General features: G+C 41.6%; 1 protein-coding gene across 1 annotated transcript; it reads left to right on the top strand.

The window, feature by feature from the left end:
• Nucleotides 1-1965: 1965 nt before the first annotated feature.
• LOC126267770 (facilitated trehalose transporter Tret1-like) lies at nucleotides 1966-16965 on the top strand. The gene is made up of 2 exons (XM_049973075.1): nucleotides 1966-2277; nucleotides 16549-16965. The coding sequence occupies exons 1-2, from the start codon at nucleotides 1966-1968 to the stop codon at nucleotides 16963-16965; spliced, it is 729 nt and encodes a 242-aa protein (XP_049829032.1).
• The last annotated feature ends 2254 nt before the right edge of the window (nucleotides 16966-19219 follow it).

The raw sequence follows: 19219 nt of genomic DNA, 5'->3' as shown, positions 1-19219 counted from the left end.
CATATAGATTCTGCTCGTTCCCAATTCACTGACTTGACTGGAAGTGTCGAACAAAACTCCACTTTGTTGAGTAGATACACAATGTCTTTCTGTAAAAGGTCAGGTCTTCCGGTGCTTATTGGCAATACTTTGTTGTTAAAGGAAAACGACATTATTCGTTAAACTTTTGTACGTTACAGCAGAATCGTAAATAAACTGTCCTGTAATGTACCGAATCGTACCTTCCACGGCGTTTACGAATATGAAGAACGAGAAATGCGGTGTCATTTTGTGTTTATTGTCGATTTTTGTGGCACTATATAGACTCCCTTATGTAAGAGCTATGTTGCAAAATCAATATAAACGTCAATATTCGCATTCATCCGACTTCGTATTCAGAAGTATCGCTTGCTGGCCTCTTGGCGCTGCTGTCACTGTGTGCAACAAAAAGAGCACGGAGTGTTGCAACTGTTACGTCGGTCTGTGCCTACATCCAGGTAGTATAGAGATCACTGGTTGATAATATATTTGTTTCCAATCTTTGGTTTCCTACGCTCTAGTATCCCTTGTGGACGCTAGTCAGTTGTTTGATGACGATGGCCTAACAAGCCAAAAAGTGATTCGAACAATGAAATATTAGTAGAACATCAATGCAGTTTGTTTCTTTTCAACCACGTAAAAATAGTTGTATCACCAAGAAGTCGTGAAAGGATGCTTACATAGGGTGAAATTTTAATCAACATATAGCATAGGCCGTGAGGCAATACTGATCCTACGACTTATCTTAGAAAATAGATTAAGAAAAGGCAAACCTACGTTTCTAGCATTTGTAGACTTATAAAAGCTTTTGACAATGTTGACTGGACTACTCTCTTTCAAATCCTGAAGGTGGCAGGGGTAAAATACAGGGAGCGAAAGGCTATTTACAATTTGTACAGAAACCAGATGGCAGTTATAAGAGTGGAGGGGCATGAAAGGGAAGCAGTGGTTGGGAAGGGAGTGAGACAGGTTTGTAGGCTCTCCCCGATGTTATTCAATCTGTATATTGAGAAAGCAGTGAAGGAAACAAAAGAAAAATTCGGAGTAGGTATTAAAATCCATGGAGAAGAAATAAAATCTTTGAGGTTCGCCGATGACATTGTAATTCTGTCAGAGACATCAAAGGACCTGGTAGAGCAGCTGAACGGAATAGACAGTGTCTTGAAAGGAGGATATAAGACGAACATCAACAAAAGCAAAATGAAGATAATGGAATGTAGTCGAATTAAATCGGGGGATGCTGAGGGTATTAGATTAGGAAATGAGACACTTAAAGTAATAAAGGAGTTTTGCCAATTTGGGGAGCAAAATAACTGATGATGGTCGAAGTAGAGAGGATATAAAATGTAGACTGGCAATGGCAAGGAAAGCGTTTCTGAAGAAGAGAAATTTGTTAATATCGAGTATAGATTTAAGTGTCAGGAAGTCATTTCTGAAAGTATTTGTATGGAGTGTAGCCATATATGAAAGCGAAACGTGGACGATAAATAGTTTAGACAAGAAGAGAATAGAAGCTTTCGAAATGTGGTGCTACAGAAGAATGCTGAAGATTAGATTGGTATATCACATAACTAATGGGGAGGTATTGAATAGAATTGGAGAGAAGAGAAATTTGTGGCACAACTTGACTAGAAGAAGGGATCGGTTGGTAGGGCATATTCTGAGGCATCAAGGGCAGCGTGGAGGGTAAAATTCGTAGAGGGAGACCAATAGATGAATACAATAAAGAGATTCAGCATGATGTAGGTTGCAGTAGGTACTGGGTGATGAAGAAGCTTGCACAGGATAGAGTAGCATGGAGAGCTGCATCAAACCAGTCTCTGGACTGAATACCACATACATAGCTTAGGCGTGTAAACAGTGGAGAATCAGTTTGGTAAGTTTCGGATATGGTGTTGAGAGAAATGTCATGTTGGCACAGGCTCGCTGGCGTACATGTCGGTAGGCATGGCGGTGCTGTGGAACGCCCCGATGATGCCGCACCTGCAGCAGAACACGTCGCACATCGTGCTGACGGCGGAAGAGGCGTCGTGGATGACGTCGGTGCCGCCACTGGTGGGCATCGCGCCCAACTTCTTCACCGGCTGGCTGGTGCAGCTGGCGGGCCCGCGGCGCCTGCTGCTCGCCACGGCGCTGCCCTTCCTCCTGGCGTCCCTGTGGCAGCCCTTCGCCACCACCTTCGGCGAGCTGCTCGCCACCGCCGTCATCTGGGGCCTCGGCATCGGCATCCTGATCCCGGACAGTACCTCGCACTGCTCGGTGTCTAACAGCTGTCCGCTGTTGCCACGAACGAGGACTGCTGTGCTAATTTTTTAAAAAAATTAGGTCCTCATTTTCAGAAAGCAGTAAATTACGTACCGGCACACTGCAACGCACAGCTCGTTATCATGAGACATAGAGAAAGGAATCTACTGTCCGAACAGGCCTTGAAGGATCAACGGTGCTGCTGACCGGCCGCTGTGTCATTCTCAGCCCTTAGGCGTCTCTGGATGTGGATAAGGAGGGGCATGTGGTCAGCACACCACTTTCCGGCAGTTGTCAGTTTTCGCTACAGGTGCCGCTTCTTCTCTAATAGCTCCTCAACAATGGTTCAAATGGCTCTGAGCACTATGGGACTCAACTGCTGTGGTTATTAGTCCCCTAGAACTTAGAACTACTTAAACCTAACTAACCTAAGGACATCACACACATCCATGCCCGAGGCAGGATTCGAACCTGCGACCGTAGCAGTCGCATGGCTCCGGACTGCGCGCCTAGAACTGCGAGACCACCGCGGCCGGCAATAGCTCCTCAGTTGGTGTCACAAGGGCTGAGTGCACCGCGCTCGACAGCAGCACTCGGTAGAACTGGACGGTGTAATGGTACTTGAATTACGTAACCATTACGGCACCTCATCTGAACCTCTCGATACCAGTAATATTCTACTGTGTTTCTGTAAAGTTTACATATTTCTGAGACAACATTCAGATTTGATTTCATTAATGTAGAGGTACTTTGATTCATCGATATGTTTATATTGCAATGATATTATTCTTCTGTGTATACTTTCTTTTGTCACTATGATCTTTGACATACTTGTAACTCTGATTTTTGGGCGCATAAGCGATTATTAGTTGTTAGAGAATCGGACCTTGACAAAGTCAAGTCTAGGACGTCATGTTGGAAAGACGCATAACGAAGTCAGTTTATAAAATGTGAACCTTAACAGTGAGGAAGATGTTTTCAAGTATGTTTAGTATTGTGAAGTGATCTTTTGTGTGTTACGTGATATTGCAGCGAATGTAACAAAAGAGAAGTGTAACTTAAATTCAGAGTGCTGTTTACTTTTTTAAATTACCATTGTCCTGCAAAAGTGTAATCTTCAGGAATGTTTTGTGAGGCGCATCTACAAAACTTTTGAATATCGCAGAATAAAACCTAGGCCTCTTTGCATCCTAGCTTGGAGTCATCGCCACCTAGATTTTCGACGATTGAGCCATGATTTTACAGCAAGACCAGCGTGGGAAACACGAAAAGATGAGTGCCTAATTTATTCATTATTACATGAAATTACTTTATTAACTGTGCTCTAATGACACCTGCCACATAATAACTTCTTTGTTGCCCGAAAATGGAGTATTTAGCAGCGTGAGCAACACCGCAATCATTATTAAATTTTGACCTTTGTTGTGGTAGGGTTGTTAGAACGGTGACCCATCCAAGTGCTGGCCAAGCCCAACAGTGCTTAACTTCTGTGATCTGACGGAAACTGATGATCCCACTGCGGAAAGGCCGTTGCCAAAACTAAAAAAAAAAAAAGGCACAAAAACCTCTAAAAATTAAAAAAGAAGGCTGAATTTTCCCTTTTAATATAATATACGTAGTAATATCTTGATTCAAGGGTCGTAGCGTCGGGATGCCGCTGAGTAGATTAATGAAAATAAGAAGGTAACAGCAGCTATCCTTTATAGAGCAGCATAGTTTTATTATTAATGGGTATAAGCTTCTGTTTGGCGACATCCCTTCCAATCCTGCTCGTCCACACCTCAGAATACATATTGAAGTTGTAATTACTTATTACATAAAATATGAAAAGCAGTCAGTCTTTATTTAGCTTAACATTTTTAAAGAAGAGAGTTACCTACTTATAGCATATATTTACATAATTACATACGGTTTTATTTACGAATCTACCTTACGATTCCTATATCCTGTAGTGGTGTGACGATTGTGTACTGACTCACGCCTCATTGAACCTCCAGCGTGATTCACGGGTTTCGTGACCAAGTTCGGCCATTCGAACGGGCAGTTGCGTGAGGGGAGGCGTCGTTGACGGTAGTGTCTATACTGCTTATTTTTCGTAGTAAATTGATTAAGACTTCGACTCAACAATTTGATGTGATTTTAATATTTATCTACGCCATCTGGATAGTTTACTAGTATTTAAATTTGATACTTTTTCATTTTCTGATGTATTGTTTTTATTTTATTAACGGTCCCCGACACGATGACGCTTGGATAAAAATATTAGTACTTATATTCAACTTAAAGGGACAATACATATTTTTTTTACATTTTAGAGGTTTCTTTGTGCCTTTTTCAATTTTTAAGTTCTGTTTCATGCTTTTTAAACTTTATATTTTACAAATATACACGGTACGATTGACGCTCTATCCTCACGTTCACTTAAACACTTTCCAGGACTAAATATGAAATTGCCTCATCGAAATCTGCATATTCTCACAATAGATGGATGTTCATAAATATTATGACAATTGCAATGCAATATCGACGTGCGGTTTTCAGCCTAAAGTTATTGTTCCTACTTTTTTTCTTTTCTCTGATATTTTGTTCGTTTATGTGATTTACGTGTTTCTATTTTTAATTCACGCATTTACCCATTGGCTGTGTTGTAGGATATATTCAGCTAATTTGCGTAACATGGGCGATAAGCAGTGCTGACAATTCTAAATCAAGTCGGAAGAAAGTGGGCTGCTATTGCGCTCTCTTGCAATAGCTGCCTAAACGATTAGGAAAAAATCATTTGATTTAGTACTGAATTGTAGACCAGAAATAATTGCAAAGGATCATGCGAGAGCATATGTTTACCTTTTAGAGCTGAGTCACAATCACCTTTTCCCTCTTTTGCAGGTGTTGAAATTGGCGACTTCAAAAGACAAAAATTATCTATAATATGTCTATCCTTATGGGTGTAGGTGTTTGGGACGACGGCCATTTAATATTGTGACAAAATAAACTACCTACAGCAGTCCTTACGATTTTATTTTATTTTGTTGCAACCAGTTTCAACGCTTCAATGGGCCATCTTCAGTCCTGTGAGCATAAAACGGTAGCATTATCAACTTATCAATCAGGTACATAGAAACAGATTAAAAACAGAATGAGAAACAACGGTAAGACTCTACAAGTGAATTTACACCGAACATTTGATAGAACGAACAGATACATCCATTGTCATATATCTAAACGAATTTCTACTCATTACATTGTACAATTATACTATTAAAAACTTCTTTAAATAATTATTCATGATTTTTATTGCCCAGTCGGATATACATTATCTGCACAACCCTGAAATAACCTGCTCCAAGACAAAATAACTGTAGAAGGTGATAAATGGAAGGAAACAATACCTCACAAACAAGTAAAGAGGAGGAACATAACCTTTGTGTCACGTGAAAGTATAATATGCTTAGTTGTACGTAGATGAGGGGCATACACTACGTCATCTATAAAATGAATGTCCAAGACGTGTTATAATACCGAATGTAAGACCCACCTCAGATCATAACACATGTAGAACGTATGAAAGACTCCCACATTTAGTGAAATGTGCCTGTCTTCAATTTCACGTGAGTTTGCATAACATTACCTTAATTTAAATTCCACTATATATGACTCGTGGCATTCCCAGTGATTTTGTTGTAATGGCGTACGTATTGCCAACTTACAGATTATTGTCACACGTTAACAGTTTACTTCCGACATAAAAATAACAGTTACTTACGTTTTAATCACGGGAATCGTGTTCGGGCTCCTCACTGGTCAATTAATAATGTGGCTTGACTTTGACACGATTTGTATGACTTCTATTTTCGTATGAAAAAAATTAATTGCTTGCATGTAATGGCCTTTGGTTTCAATGTCACTGAAAGACCTAAGTGTGTACCGGATGCAATGCATTTGTTGTTGTTGTTGTTGTTGTCTTCAGTACTGAGACTGGTTTGATGCAGCTCTCCATGCTACTCTATCCTGTGCAAGCTGCTTCATCTCCCAGTACCTACTGCAACCTACATCCTTCTGAATCTGCTTAGTCTACTCATCTCTCGGTCTCCCTCTACGATTTTTACCCTCCACATTGCCCTCCAATGCTAAATTTGTGATCCCTTGATGCCTCAAAATATGTCCTACCAACCGATCCCTTCTTCTAGTCAAGTTGTGCCACAAACTTCTCTTCTCCCCAATCCTATTCAATACCTCCTCATTAGTTACGTGATCTATCCACCTTATCTTCAGTATTCTTCTGTAGCACCACATTTCGAAAGCTTCTATTCTCTTCTTGTCCAAACTATTTATCGTCCACGTTTCACTTCCATACATGGCTACACTCCAAAGAAATACTTTCAGAAACGACTTCCTGATACATAAATCTATATTCGATGTTAACAAATTTCTCTTCTTCAGAAACGCTTTCCTTGCCATTGCCAGTCTACATTTTATATCCTCTCTACTTCGACCATCATCAGTTATTTTACTTCCTAAATAGCAAAACTCCTTTACTACTTTAAGTGTCTCATTTCCTAATCTAATTCCCTCAGCATCACCTGACTTTATTCGACTACATTCCATTATCCTCGTTTTGCTTTTGTTAATGTTCATCTTATATCCTCCTTTCAAGACACTGTCCATTCCGTTCAACTGCTCTTCCAAGTCCTTTGCTGTCTCTGACAGAATTACAATGTCATCGGCGAACCTCAAAGTTTTTATTTCTTCTCCGTGAATTTTCATACCTACTCCAAATTCTTCTTTTGCTTCCTTTACTGCTTGCTCAATATACAGAATGAATAACATCGGGGAGAGGCTACAACCCTGTCTCACTCCCTTCCCAACCACTGCTACCCTTTCATGCCGCTCGACTCTTATGACTGCCATCTGGTTTCTGTACAAATTGTAAATAGCCTTTCGCTCCCTGTATTTTACCCCTGCCACCTTTTGAATTTGAAAAAGAGTATTCCAGTCAACATTGTCAAAAGCTTTCTCTAAGTCTACAAATGCTAGAAACGTAGGTTTGCCTTTTCTTAATCTTTCTTCTAAGATAAGTCGTAAGGTCAGTATTGCCTCACGTGTTCCAACATTTCGACAGAATCCAAACTGATCCTCCCCGAGGTCTGCATCTACCAGTTTTTCCATTCGTCTGTAAAGAATTCGCATTAGTATTTTGCAGCCGTGGCTTATTAAACTGATAGTTCGGTAATTTTCACATCAGTCAGCACCTGCTTTCTTTGGGATTGGAATTATTATATTCTTCTTGAAGTCTGAGGGTATTTCGCCTGTCTCATACATCTTGCTCACCAGCTGGTAGAGTTTTGTCAGGACTGGTTCTCCCAAGGCCGTCAGTAGTTCTAATGGAATGTTGTCTACTCCAGGGGCCTTGTTTCGACTCAGGTCTTTCAGTGCTCTGTCAAACTCTTCACGCAGTATTGTATCTCCCATTTCGTCTTCATCTACATCCTCTTCCATTTCCATAATATTGTCCTCAAGTACATCGCCCTTGTATAAACCTTCTATATACTCCTTCCACCTTTCTGCCTTCCCTTCTTTGCTTAGAACTGGGCTGCCATCTCTTCTCTCCAAAGGTCTCTTTAATTTTCCTGTAGGCAGTATCTATCTTACCCCTAGTGAGATAAGCTTCTACATCCTTACATTTGTCCTCTAGCCATCCCTGTTTAGCCATTTTGCACTTCCTGTCGATCTCATTTTTGAGATGTTTGTATTCCTTTTTGCCTGCTTCATTTACTGCATTTTTATATTTTCTCCTTTCATCAATTAAATTCAATATTTCTTCTGTTACCCAAGGATTTCTAGCAGCCCTCGTCTTTGTGCCTACTTTATCCTCTGCTGCCTTCACTACTTCATCCCTCAGAGCTACCCATTCTTCTTCTACTGTATTTCTTTCCCCTATTCCTGTCAATTGTCCCCTTATGCTCTCCCTGAAACTCTGTACAACCTCTGGTTCTTTCAGTTTATCCAGGTCCCATCTCCTTAATTTCCCACATTTTTGCAGTTTCTTCAGTTTTAATCTACAGGTCATAAGCAATAGATTATGGTCAGAGTCCACATCTGCCCCTGGAAATGTCTTACAACTTAAAACGTGGTTCCTAAATCTCTGTCTTACCATTATATAATCTATCTGATACCTTTTAGTATCTCCAGGGTTCTTCCACGTATACAACCTTCTTTCATGATTCTTAAACCAAGTTTTAGCTATGATTAAGTTGTGCTCTGTGCAAAATTCTACTAGGTGGCTTCCTCTTTCATTTCTTAGCCACAATCCATATTCACCTACCATGTTTCCTTCTCTCCCTTTTCCTACACTCGAATTCCAGTCACCCATTACTATTAAATTTTCGTCTCCCGTCACTATCTGAATAATTTCTTTTATTTCATCGTACATTTCTTCAATTTCTTCATCATCTCCAGAGCTAGTTGGCATATAAACTTGTACTACTGTAGTAGGTGTGGGCTTCGTATCTATCTTGGCCACAAAATGCGTTCACTATGCTTTTTGTAGTAGCTTACCCACATTCCTATTTTCCTATTCATTATTAAACCTACTCCTGCATTACCCCTATTTGATTTTGTGTTTATAACCCTGTATTCACCTGACCAGAAGTCTTGTTCCTCCTGCCACCGAACTTCACTAATTCCCACTATATCTAACTTTAACCTATCCATTTCCCTTTTTAAATTTTCTAACCTACCTGCCCGATTAAGGGATCTGACATTCCACGCTCCGATCCGTAGAACGCCAGTTTTCTTTCTCCTGATAACGACATCCTCCTGAGTAGTCCCCGCCCGGAGATCCGAATGGGGGACTATTTTACCTCCGGAATATTTTACCCAAGAGGATGCCATCATCATTTAATCATACAGTAACGCTGCATGTCCTCGGGAAAAATTACGGCTGTAGTTTCCCCTTGCTTTCAGCCGTTCGCAGTACCAGCACAGCAAGGCCGTTTTGGTTAATGTTGCAAGGCCAGATCAGTCAATCATCCAGACTATTGCCCCTGCAACTACTGAAAAGGCTGCTGCCCCTCTTCAGGAACCACACGTTTGTCTGGCCTCTCAACAGATACCCCTCCGTTGTGGTTGCACCTACGGTACGGCCATCTGTATCGCTAAGGCACGCAAGCCTCCCCACCAACGGCAAGGTCCATGGTTCATAACTATAAATTATTTTAGATCTCAATTATTTCTTATGTTTAAAACACAGGAGTACTTTTTGAGCGGGATGCTACTCAGTAAGCTTTTCTGGTTTTTCATGTATATATATTATTGAGTCATCCTTTGTGATACACTGCATCCTTGCGGGCTACTTAGTAGCCCCGTGTGTGATTGTTTCGTGGCAGTATATGATATATAGATGCATTCGCACATAAAACATTCATCATGAACAGTTTTCTTGTGCGCGTCTTTCATACGTTCTACATATGTTATGATTGAGGTTGATCTTACATTCCGTTTTGTAACATGTCTTGGACATTCATTTTATAAATGAGACATAGTGTATGCCCCTCATCTGTGTACAACTAAGCATTTTATACTTTGACGTGACACAGAGGTTATGTTCTTTCTCTTTACTTGTTTGTGAGGTATTGTTTCCTTCCAGTTATCACCTTCTACAGTTATTTTGTCTTACAGTAGGTTATTTCGGGGTTGTACAGATAATGTATATCCGATTGACCAGTAAAAATCATGAATAGTTATTTAAAGAAGTTTTTAATAGATAGTATAATTGTGCAATGCATTAAGTGGATATTCGGTACGGTATATTTTACATAGGTGACAGTGGCATCTATTCGTTCTATCAAATGTTCGGTGTACATTCACTTGTAGAGTGTTGCCATTGTTTCTCATCATGTTTTTAATCTGTTTCTATGTAACTTGATTGATAAGTTGATAATGCTCCCGTTACTGTTTTATGCATACAGGCCTGAATATGCCGCATTTAAGCACTGAAACTGGTTGCGACAAAATAAAATGAAATCGTAAGGAGGGCTGTAGGTGTTTTATTTTGTCACAAAATCATCATTGCTCGGCAACCGCAAAAGATAAGCCTATGTTCTCGCGAATTTTTATTTAGATTTTTTTGAACTCTACAACCTGGTATTACGTAACTGGATTTAGCTCTATATGATACACATCGTATATCAAGAGAGCGCTCTGGCGGAAAACATTTTTACTTACTTCACCTGATGGAATGTAAACGGATGAACAGACGTTCATAGAACGTAGCTAAGAACCATTCCGATTAAACCAGCTTTAAAATGAAAAACACTGTGTTAAGATCGGACCTTTCGTTCAGGAGCTACGATGCCACAGACAAGTACACAGATACACACGTCAAATATAACGCCCTTCTGCCTGCGTCTGAGGTTAAAAACGTCAGTAAATATTCAAATTTTCAAGTGTGTGTGATTTCCTCAGAGACCAAACTGCTAATAACAACACATACACCCATGCCCGAGGGAGGATTAGAATCTCCGTCGGGAGGGAACCGTCAGGAACAATTCCAATGAGGCTAATCGACTGGCCTGGTGTCATCACCAGCAGATCGTATAGCGCAAACTCCACACAACAACAAAGACTCAACAGGAGGAGATGACACGAGGAGCAAACCCGGGGAAATCAGGCCCCCGCAACGAAGTTGGTACGTCAACCTATTGCTTTGACCGACATACGGGAGTGGTTTGATAAGTCTGAGAGAAAAGCAACAAAAATGTTTATTTCGTAATCAACTCACCTTATTTCTCGACATAGTCTCCTTTAGGCCTGCGAACCTTGCAGAACTAGCACTCCAGAAAGAAAGTTGCAGGAGAGCTGTTAAATTTGGAAGGTAGGAGACGCAGTACAGGCAGAAGTAAAGCTGTGAGGACGGTGCGTGAGTCATGCTCGGGTAGTTCAGATGTAGAGCACTTGCCCGCGAAATGCAAAGGTCCCAAGTTTGAGTCTCTGTTCGGCACACAGTTTTAATCTACCAGGAAGATTCATATCAGCGCACACTCCGCTGCAGAGTGAAAATCTCATTCATACAGGTATGCCTGTCTTCGCGTTCCCGTGAGGTCTAATTGAGCCCGATGTTGGACCACTCTCTTATACGAATACGCTAAAAGTCTGGACACTGATCGATTCGACCAGCCAGTCAAATGGAGACCCATAATGAGACCTTTTCAAACTCTGTCAGCAGTCACTCAATATCTGACGCTGTTCATGCCACTCATATACCCTAACAGACCTGGTAATAACGTTAAAAATGAACATCACTAATGCACTATGGTGGCTGTACCGCCACCTCGACGTACACTATTAAAAATTTAAACTGTCTAATCAAACCTCATTTTTTCCTAACAAGCTGGTTCAGGTAAATTTTCTTGAAGTGTTTGAGCAACTGAAGAACTGAGCTCACAGATTAGGAATAGTTTGTCATTTCTATTGTGAAATCTGAAAATAACTATTTTGAGTTACCTTATGTCTTGATGCTGAATACACATTTCTTGATGCTGAATACATTTTCTTCACATTGCCTGCAAAGTAGCCTTCAGGTATTTAATATTTCTGATGAAATGCCGAAATATATTGAAGAACGAAAGAAACTGGTACACCTTCCCAGTATCGTGTAGGGCCCCCGCGAACACGCAGAAGTGACACAGCACGACATGGCATGGACTCAGCTAATGTCTAAAGTAGTGCTCGAGGGAACTGACCTCATGAATCCTGCAGTGCTGTCCATAAATCCGTAAGAGTAGGAGGGCGTGGAGATCTCTTCTGAACAGCGCGTTGCAAGACATCCCAGATATGCTCAATAATGTTCATGTATGGGGAGTTTGGTGGCCAGCCGAAGTGTTCAATCTCAGAAGAGTGTTCCTGGAGCCACTCTGTAGCAATTCTGCTCGTGTTGGTTGTCGCATTGTCCTGCTGGAATTGCCCAAGTTCTTTGGAATGCACAATGGACATGAATGGATGCAGGAGATCAGACAGAATGCTTACGTACGTGTCGCCTGTCAGGGTCGTATCTAGATGCATCAGAGGTCCCATATCACTCCAACTGCACGCTCCCAACAACATTACAGTGCCCCCACCAGCTTGAAAAGTCCCCTGCTGACATGTATTCATGAGGTTGTCTCCACGCCCGTACTCGTCCATCATTTCGGTACAATTTGAAACGAGACTCGTCCAACCAGGCAACATCTTTTCAGTCATCAACAGTCCAGTGTCGGCGTTGACGTGTCCAGGTGAGGCATAAAGATTCGTGTCGTGCAGTCATCAAGGGTAGACGAGTCGACCTTAGGCTCCGAAAGCCTATATTGATAATGTTTCGTTGACTTGTTCGCACGCTGACAGTTGTTGGTGGTCTAGCTTTGAAATCTGCAGCAACCTGCGAAAGGGTAGAACGATTCTCTTCAATCGTCGTTGGTCCCGTTCTTGCAGGATCTTTTTCCGGCGGCAGCGATATCGGAGATTTGATGTTTTGGCGGATTTGTAATAGTTACGGTACACTCGTGAAATGGTCGGAGGGGAAAATCCCCGCTTCAGAACTACCTCGGAGATGCTGCGTCCTACCGCTCGTGCGCTGACTGTAACACCACGTTCAAGCTCATTTAAATCTTGATAACCTGCCATTGTAGCAGCAGTAACCGATCTGACACCTGCTCCAGACACTTGTTGTCTTGTAAATAAGTTATTTAAAACTGCAACCAGTCAGTTTTTGAATAATTATGTTTTTATTCCATGAACCGGTTTCCGAACCTTTTCAGCTCATCTTCAGATGGTTTCTGGAAGTTACATCATTATTTCTAGCATAATGCTGGGTGCTGGCTTGCGATAGTATGGGCGGCTTTTTTCGGTTATGTTGCATTGAACAGAATGATAGTGTCATATAACAAACGCTATGTTGACACATTTATAAGCCTGCGTTTCCTAAGGAAGATTTCTCACCAAATTGCCAACGCCTTCAAGACATACAACATAAAAATAAGCTTCTTCACCAACAACAAAATACAAAATAAAATCATACACAGCACCAAAGCTACTATACAGCAGTATCAAAAGTCAGATGTATACAAGCTCACTTGTTACTCATATCCAAGCTTCTACATTGGACAAACCAGTAGAAGCTTCACAACAAGATTTCAAGAACACATAGATGCACTCCGTCTTCACAACCTGAATAAATCCAGCTTTGCCTCTCATCTTGCCCAACACGATCATTCTGCAAACAACATAGAACAAAATCTGCAAATACTCCATTTTACCGACAAAGGCACTATACTTGACCTTCTTGAAGAAAATGAAATATTTATGTATACAAATACAGCATCTGGCTGCTTACTCAATGACCAAAGTGAATTGAGAAACAAATTTTTCCTTTAGAACTTTGAAGATTTTCTAATCCGAAACAAGTAACCACACAACCAACCGTACTCCATCTCCCCACTCTTCTCCCTCTTAACCACTCCCCCTATCCTTCTCCTTACATCCTAACTACACTGGTGTCAATGTAAATATGCTACCACAGAATAAAACCTATACTATGTTTCTAAATGGTAAAGCCCTCTACTGTTAAAATAAATCAGTACTTTTATACATGTAACTCCTAGTTGAAACAAACAGGATCTGGCTTCACCAATATTCCAGATCACGTTATTGTAAGAACAAAGATGAGTCGACAGTTCACTTGAACTTTTGTTCTTGGTTTTAGATATAAAGTGTATGGTCATATCAACAGCTTTAGTCGATTACAAACATTTTAACTCTTATGCATATTACCTTAGCTAAAAAAAATAGAATCTACCTTTACTAATATTCCAGATTACATTATCGTAAGAACAGAAATAAATCGACAGTTCATTTGAAGGTTGGTTATTATTTAAAATTTAAACTTAAATGTAAAGGTCTTCCTCTTATTCTTCTTCCGCTTGTGCCTTTGTCCCGCTGTTTTCTCAGGATCAGCGTGGCTACAATTGGATTTGGCATGGTTAATTCGAAGGGGCGGCCGGATGCTCTTCCTGTCGCCACCCTGTAGCCCTGGGACAGAATCAGTACACCCCAGACGTTTGTGTATAGCGTAATTCGTGAAACACTGTGAACGTGTGCTTCAAATGTCTGCGAGTAGTGTAACTGACGTGGGACATGGGGCCAGCTCAGTATTCACCTAGTGGGATGTGGAAAACCGCCTAAAATCACTTCTAGGCTGGCCAGCAAATCGGCGCTCGTGGTTAATCCGCCAGGCAGATACGATCCGGGACCGGCGAACGTACCCCAGTCCAGGAAGCAGCGCATTAGCGCTCTGGGCTAACCTAGCAGGTTTAAATGCCATGGTCATACAAACGGATGTATCTCATTGTAAATACGATAACTCCGTATTATTGACTCCTGTGCATTCATGGTGATGCCAATGTTGATTAAAATTTATGTTATAAACTGACTATACTATACGTTAATATACAAATATAAATAAGATATCATATCACTTGAAGTTTGTTCTAGTAGTAAGTCATTTACTTATATATTTCATTTTGCGCTCTCGCGTTATCACCAGTCTGATTAAAACATTTGCCGTTATATCGACTTTAATACAAGTAAAAAAAAGTACAAATTACATCTCTGTGCAAAGTGGGGCTATGCCATATCTTTTTGTCAAGATCTTTGTTACCAGCAACATTTGTACAGCACATGCTGGATGCTGGCAAAGTTTCGCTGTCAGAGTGTGAATATATATATATATATATATATATATATATATATATATATATATATATATATATATATATAATGTTAAAGTGTGCGAAGTGATATACCAACTAACCATCAAAATGGAAGCAGACAGATGGATACTAACGACAAAAAGCCGCTGATTCTGTCGGAGTAAGTAAAACATTAAATTTACACCATATCGTCACATAAACAATAGTCATGGCGATACATTAAAGTGTGTTCCGTCTTTTTCTCACAGAGCCATCACCCAGAATTATGTTAAAAATAAGGACGTAACCTCCAGAAACCATCAGAAGATGAACCTGAAAAGGTTCAGAAACTGGTTCATGGGATAACCTTACTATTCAAAAAAGTGACTGATTGCTGTTTTGTGTAACTTATTTACATTAAATTAACAGTCACGGATTCTAAAACATCCGTAATGGATAAGCTTAATAACCTGATAGTCAGTACGTTGGTATTTTGTTGCATACGTAACAGTGTGGAACTATATCAAGTGCCTTACAGAACCTGAGGGACAATCCGTCATCTAAGATGTCGTTCCGTACGGCGCTCCGTACATCAAGTACGAAAATACCGAGTTCAGTTCCACAAGATATTATCTACGAGGGGCGTTCAATAAGTAATGTAAGACATTTTTTCTACGACAATTTCGATTGATAAGATGCGGTATGTGGAACATCGTGGAATTCCCGCTTCAGCCCCTATAGGTTCATGAAGTTCCGATGGGCAGCTCCGCTACATGTAGGGTACAAAATAGACTCTGTAATGGAGGTGCGTTCCAAGCTGAGAGCTCTCACTGATTTTCTTTTGGAGGGAAACCAGAGAATCGCAAGTATTCAAAGGCGCTTGCAGAACGTCTACGTAGACCCTGAAGTGAACAAACGCACGATGAGTCGTTGGACGAGGCGTCTGTCATCATCGCAATAAGGTCGCCCAAACCTGTCAGATAACCCGCGTGCCGGTTGGGGGCACAGAACCTTGAAGTTGAAGAAACAGCTTCTCATTCTTCACGGCAGTGCAAGGCCTCACACAAATCTGTGCACACGAGAGGAGCTCACAAAACTTCATTGAACTGTTCTTCCTCATCCACCCTACAGCCTGGATCTCACATCTTCCGACTTCCATCTGTCTGACCCAATGAAGGATACACTCTGCAGGGATCAATAAGTGAATAATGGGAAGGTTATTCACGCAGCAAGACGTTGACTCCGATGAGTGGTAAATGGAAATGATCGTATTACCAAGCGGATATACAGGCCCTCCCAGTAAGGTGGCGTACTGTCATCGCATTGAACGGAAATTATATTCGAAAATAGGGTTTTGAACCCAAAGTAAATGGTGTATTGTAATCCTGAATAAAAACAATGTGCTCTCAGAAATTAATGTTTTGCATTACTTATTAAACGCTTCCCTTATTTTGATTCTTTTGTGTGAGCAAGTAATGTATTCTAGAATTCTACAAGAGCTTCATATTAGCAATGGAACCTTACAGTATGTGAACCTGCTTGACGGTGCTTCTCTGGTTGTTCGCAGGTGAGCCCGCAGTATCAGGTGGAGATTGCTGAGGATCGCGTGCGTGGACTCATGATCTCCATGGGCATGGTCATGATGGGTATCGGCGGCATCCTGATGACCAGCATAGCACCCTACGTGGACTTTTTCACGCTGTGCGAGATCATGCTGGCGGTCCCTGCGCTGTTCGTGGTGACCTTCTGGTGGATGCCCGAGAGCCCGTACTACCTGGTGTCGAAAGGCCGTACGGAGGAGGCGACGGAGGCTCTCATGCGGCTCCGCGGGAAGGGCTCTGCCAAAGAGGTGGAGGACGAGCTGCAGCAGATCCTGCGCTCTGCAGAGCAGCTCCACCAAAAGAGCGGCAGCGGCATCGCAGAGGCCTTCCAGAGGCTGCGGCGTAGCGCGGCGGCCGGGAGGGCGCTGCTGGTGCGTATTTAGGTTTCGTAGCCCACCGGGCTGAACCTGGGGAGCGGGACACATCAGGGAAAATTTCCTTGTACTACGCTGCCGTAAAAAATAAATGCAACAACATCGTAGATAAAACCAGTTTAGCGACAAATGAACTGACAGATAATACGTTATTAGCAGAATGAGATTTCCACTCTGCAGCGGAGTGTGCGCTGATATGAAACTTCCTGGCAGATTAAAACTGTGTGCCGGACCGAGACTCGAACTCGGGACCTTTGCCTTTCGTGAGCAAGTGCTCTACCAACTGAGCTACCCAAGCAGGGCTCACGCCCCGTCATCACAGCTTTATATCAGCTCACACTCCGCTGCAGAGTGGAAATCTCATTCTGGAAACATCCCCAAGGCTGTGGCTAAGCCATGTCTCCGGAATATCCTGTATTTCAGGAGTGCTAGTTCTGCAAGGATCGCAGGAGAGCTTCTGTATAGTTTGGAAGGTAGGAGATGAGGTACTGGCAGAAGTAAAGCTGTGAGTAAGGGGCCTGAGTGGTGCTTGGGTAGCTCAGTTGGTAGAGCACTTGCCCGCGAAAGGCAAACGTCCCGAGTTCGAGTCTCGGTCCGGCACACAGTTTTAATCTGACGCGAAGTTTCATAATACGTTATTGTAAAAAAAAAATGAAATGATCATATGGCATTGTTGGCCGGAAGGCCCCATTCGGGGACGTATTGCTGACGTATTGCAAGTCCTTTTTAGGTGACGCCACAGCGCCGACTTGTGAGTCAATGATGATGAAGGACACACAATAACCAGTCCCCTGCCGGGAATCGAACCCGGGCCCCCTGCCTGGTAGACGGTAACGCTACCGCTACGCTACGGAGGCGGATGTGATTATGGAAGTATATGATAATAAACTGAGATCAAATGAAAAACTCATGTCACCCTGAAAGGTGCCCAAACAGACGCATCAATATGTATTCTCGCATGGGTACCACTATAAATTCCAGTGAATCAGTCTAGTTCGCAAGTACGTCGCATATATTTCGTTTGGTGATCGTTTTCGGTCTTTTATCGGGTCACCATCACACCATTTTCTACTCTGCACGGCCCCTCCCGTTGGAGGTTCGAGTCCTCCCTCGGGCATGGGTGTGTGTGCTGTTCTTAGAGTGAGTTAGTTTCAGTTACTTTATGTAATGCTTAAGTCTATGGACCGATGACTTCAGCATCTTGTTCCCTTAAGAATTCACATATATTTGAACATTTTTTACTCTGCAAACAAGAGCATACATTTTGCAGATGCTCGAAGAATGAATACAGTAATAGAAGGAAAATAGCATAAAATAAATGGATGGTGTGCTCTTTGTGGTGGCGTGGACCAGGCCGCTCTGGAAGTGTGTGGAACACTACTCAGTAGAGTTCTTACATAGTGCCACCAACAGCCAATCGTAGAGAACCGTTTCTCTTTGTAAACGTATATTATTGTAAGTTATAGAAAAGAAAGCATAGGAAAAACAGGGTTATTATGAATACACGTAAGAGACATACATTAGAGCAGAATGCCTCGCCCAATGACACTGGCTGTATTCATTATACGTATGCTGCTTAAATCAATGCGAGCGTGGCAGAAATGGCTGATAGGGTGCCAACTGATTACCAAAGCGACGAATGTGAGTTGGTAAGTTTCGCCGTGAGCCAAAGACATTGCGGCATCAATTTGGGAGTGATGCGGAATTCGATAAGTACTGTCTAATTACTATTATCTACAGCTGTCTTACAGATTTACGTAAATATTTAGTTGCCTGTTGTTCGATTATGATAAAATAACTGTAAAATAATCGTTTACGACGCCACGCCACTTTTTTACCAAGGCAATCACTAAGAGATGTTTTAAATACCAATTACAAAATGCAGTACACATTGTGTGGAGATGAGTAACAGTATGCACATCTAGGCTACAATTGAACAGTTATATAAATATTAAAAAGAGCATCTAAGCGATAGTAGCAGTATCATAGTGTGCGCCGACAAACTGTATGTAGTCATTATGTGGCATTTTCGTACTACATAAAAGTGTTAACGAGAATAGACAGCTAAAACCTATGATAGGAGGTTACTCGTATTAATAAAAGAAAATATTTACTGGAAGTACCAGATAGTAACGCCTTTTTTAAAATATGAGGACACTTTGAATGACAAGTAGCACAAGCAGTGAGTATAGAGGCCATGATGATACGATGATCAGCCTATGTTTACACAACACTGCAGAATTTACTTAAAAGTAGTGCATGC

The sequence above is a fragment of the Schistocerca gregaria genome, chromosome 4, assembly GCF_023897955.1.
Source record: "Schistocerca gregaria isolate iqSchGreg1 chromosome 4, iqSchGreg1.2, whole genome shotgun sequence".
Taxonomy (NCBI): domain Eukaryota; kingdom Metazoa; phylum Arthropoda; class Insecta; order Orthoptera; family Acrididae; genus Schistocerca; species Schistocerca gregaria.
Note: the sequence above shows the minus strand (reverse complement) of the source record. Positions and strands in the feature narration are given on the sequence as shown.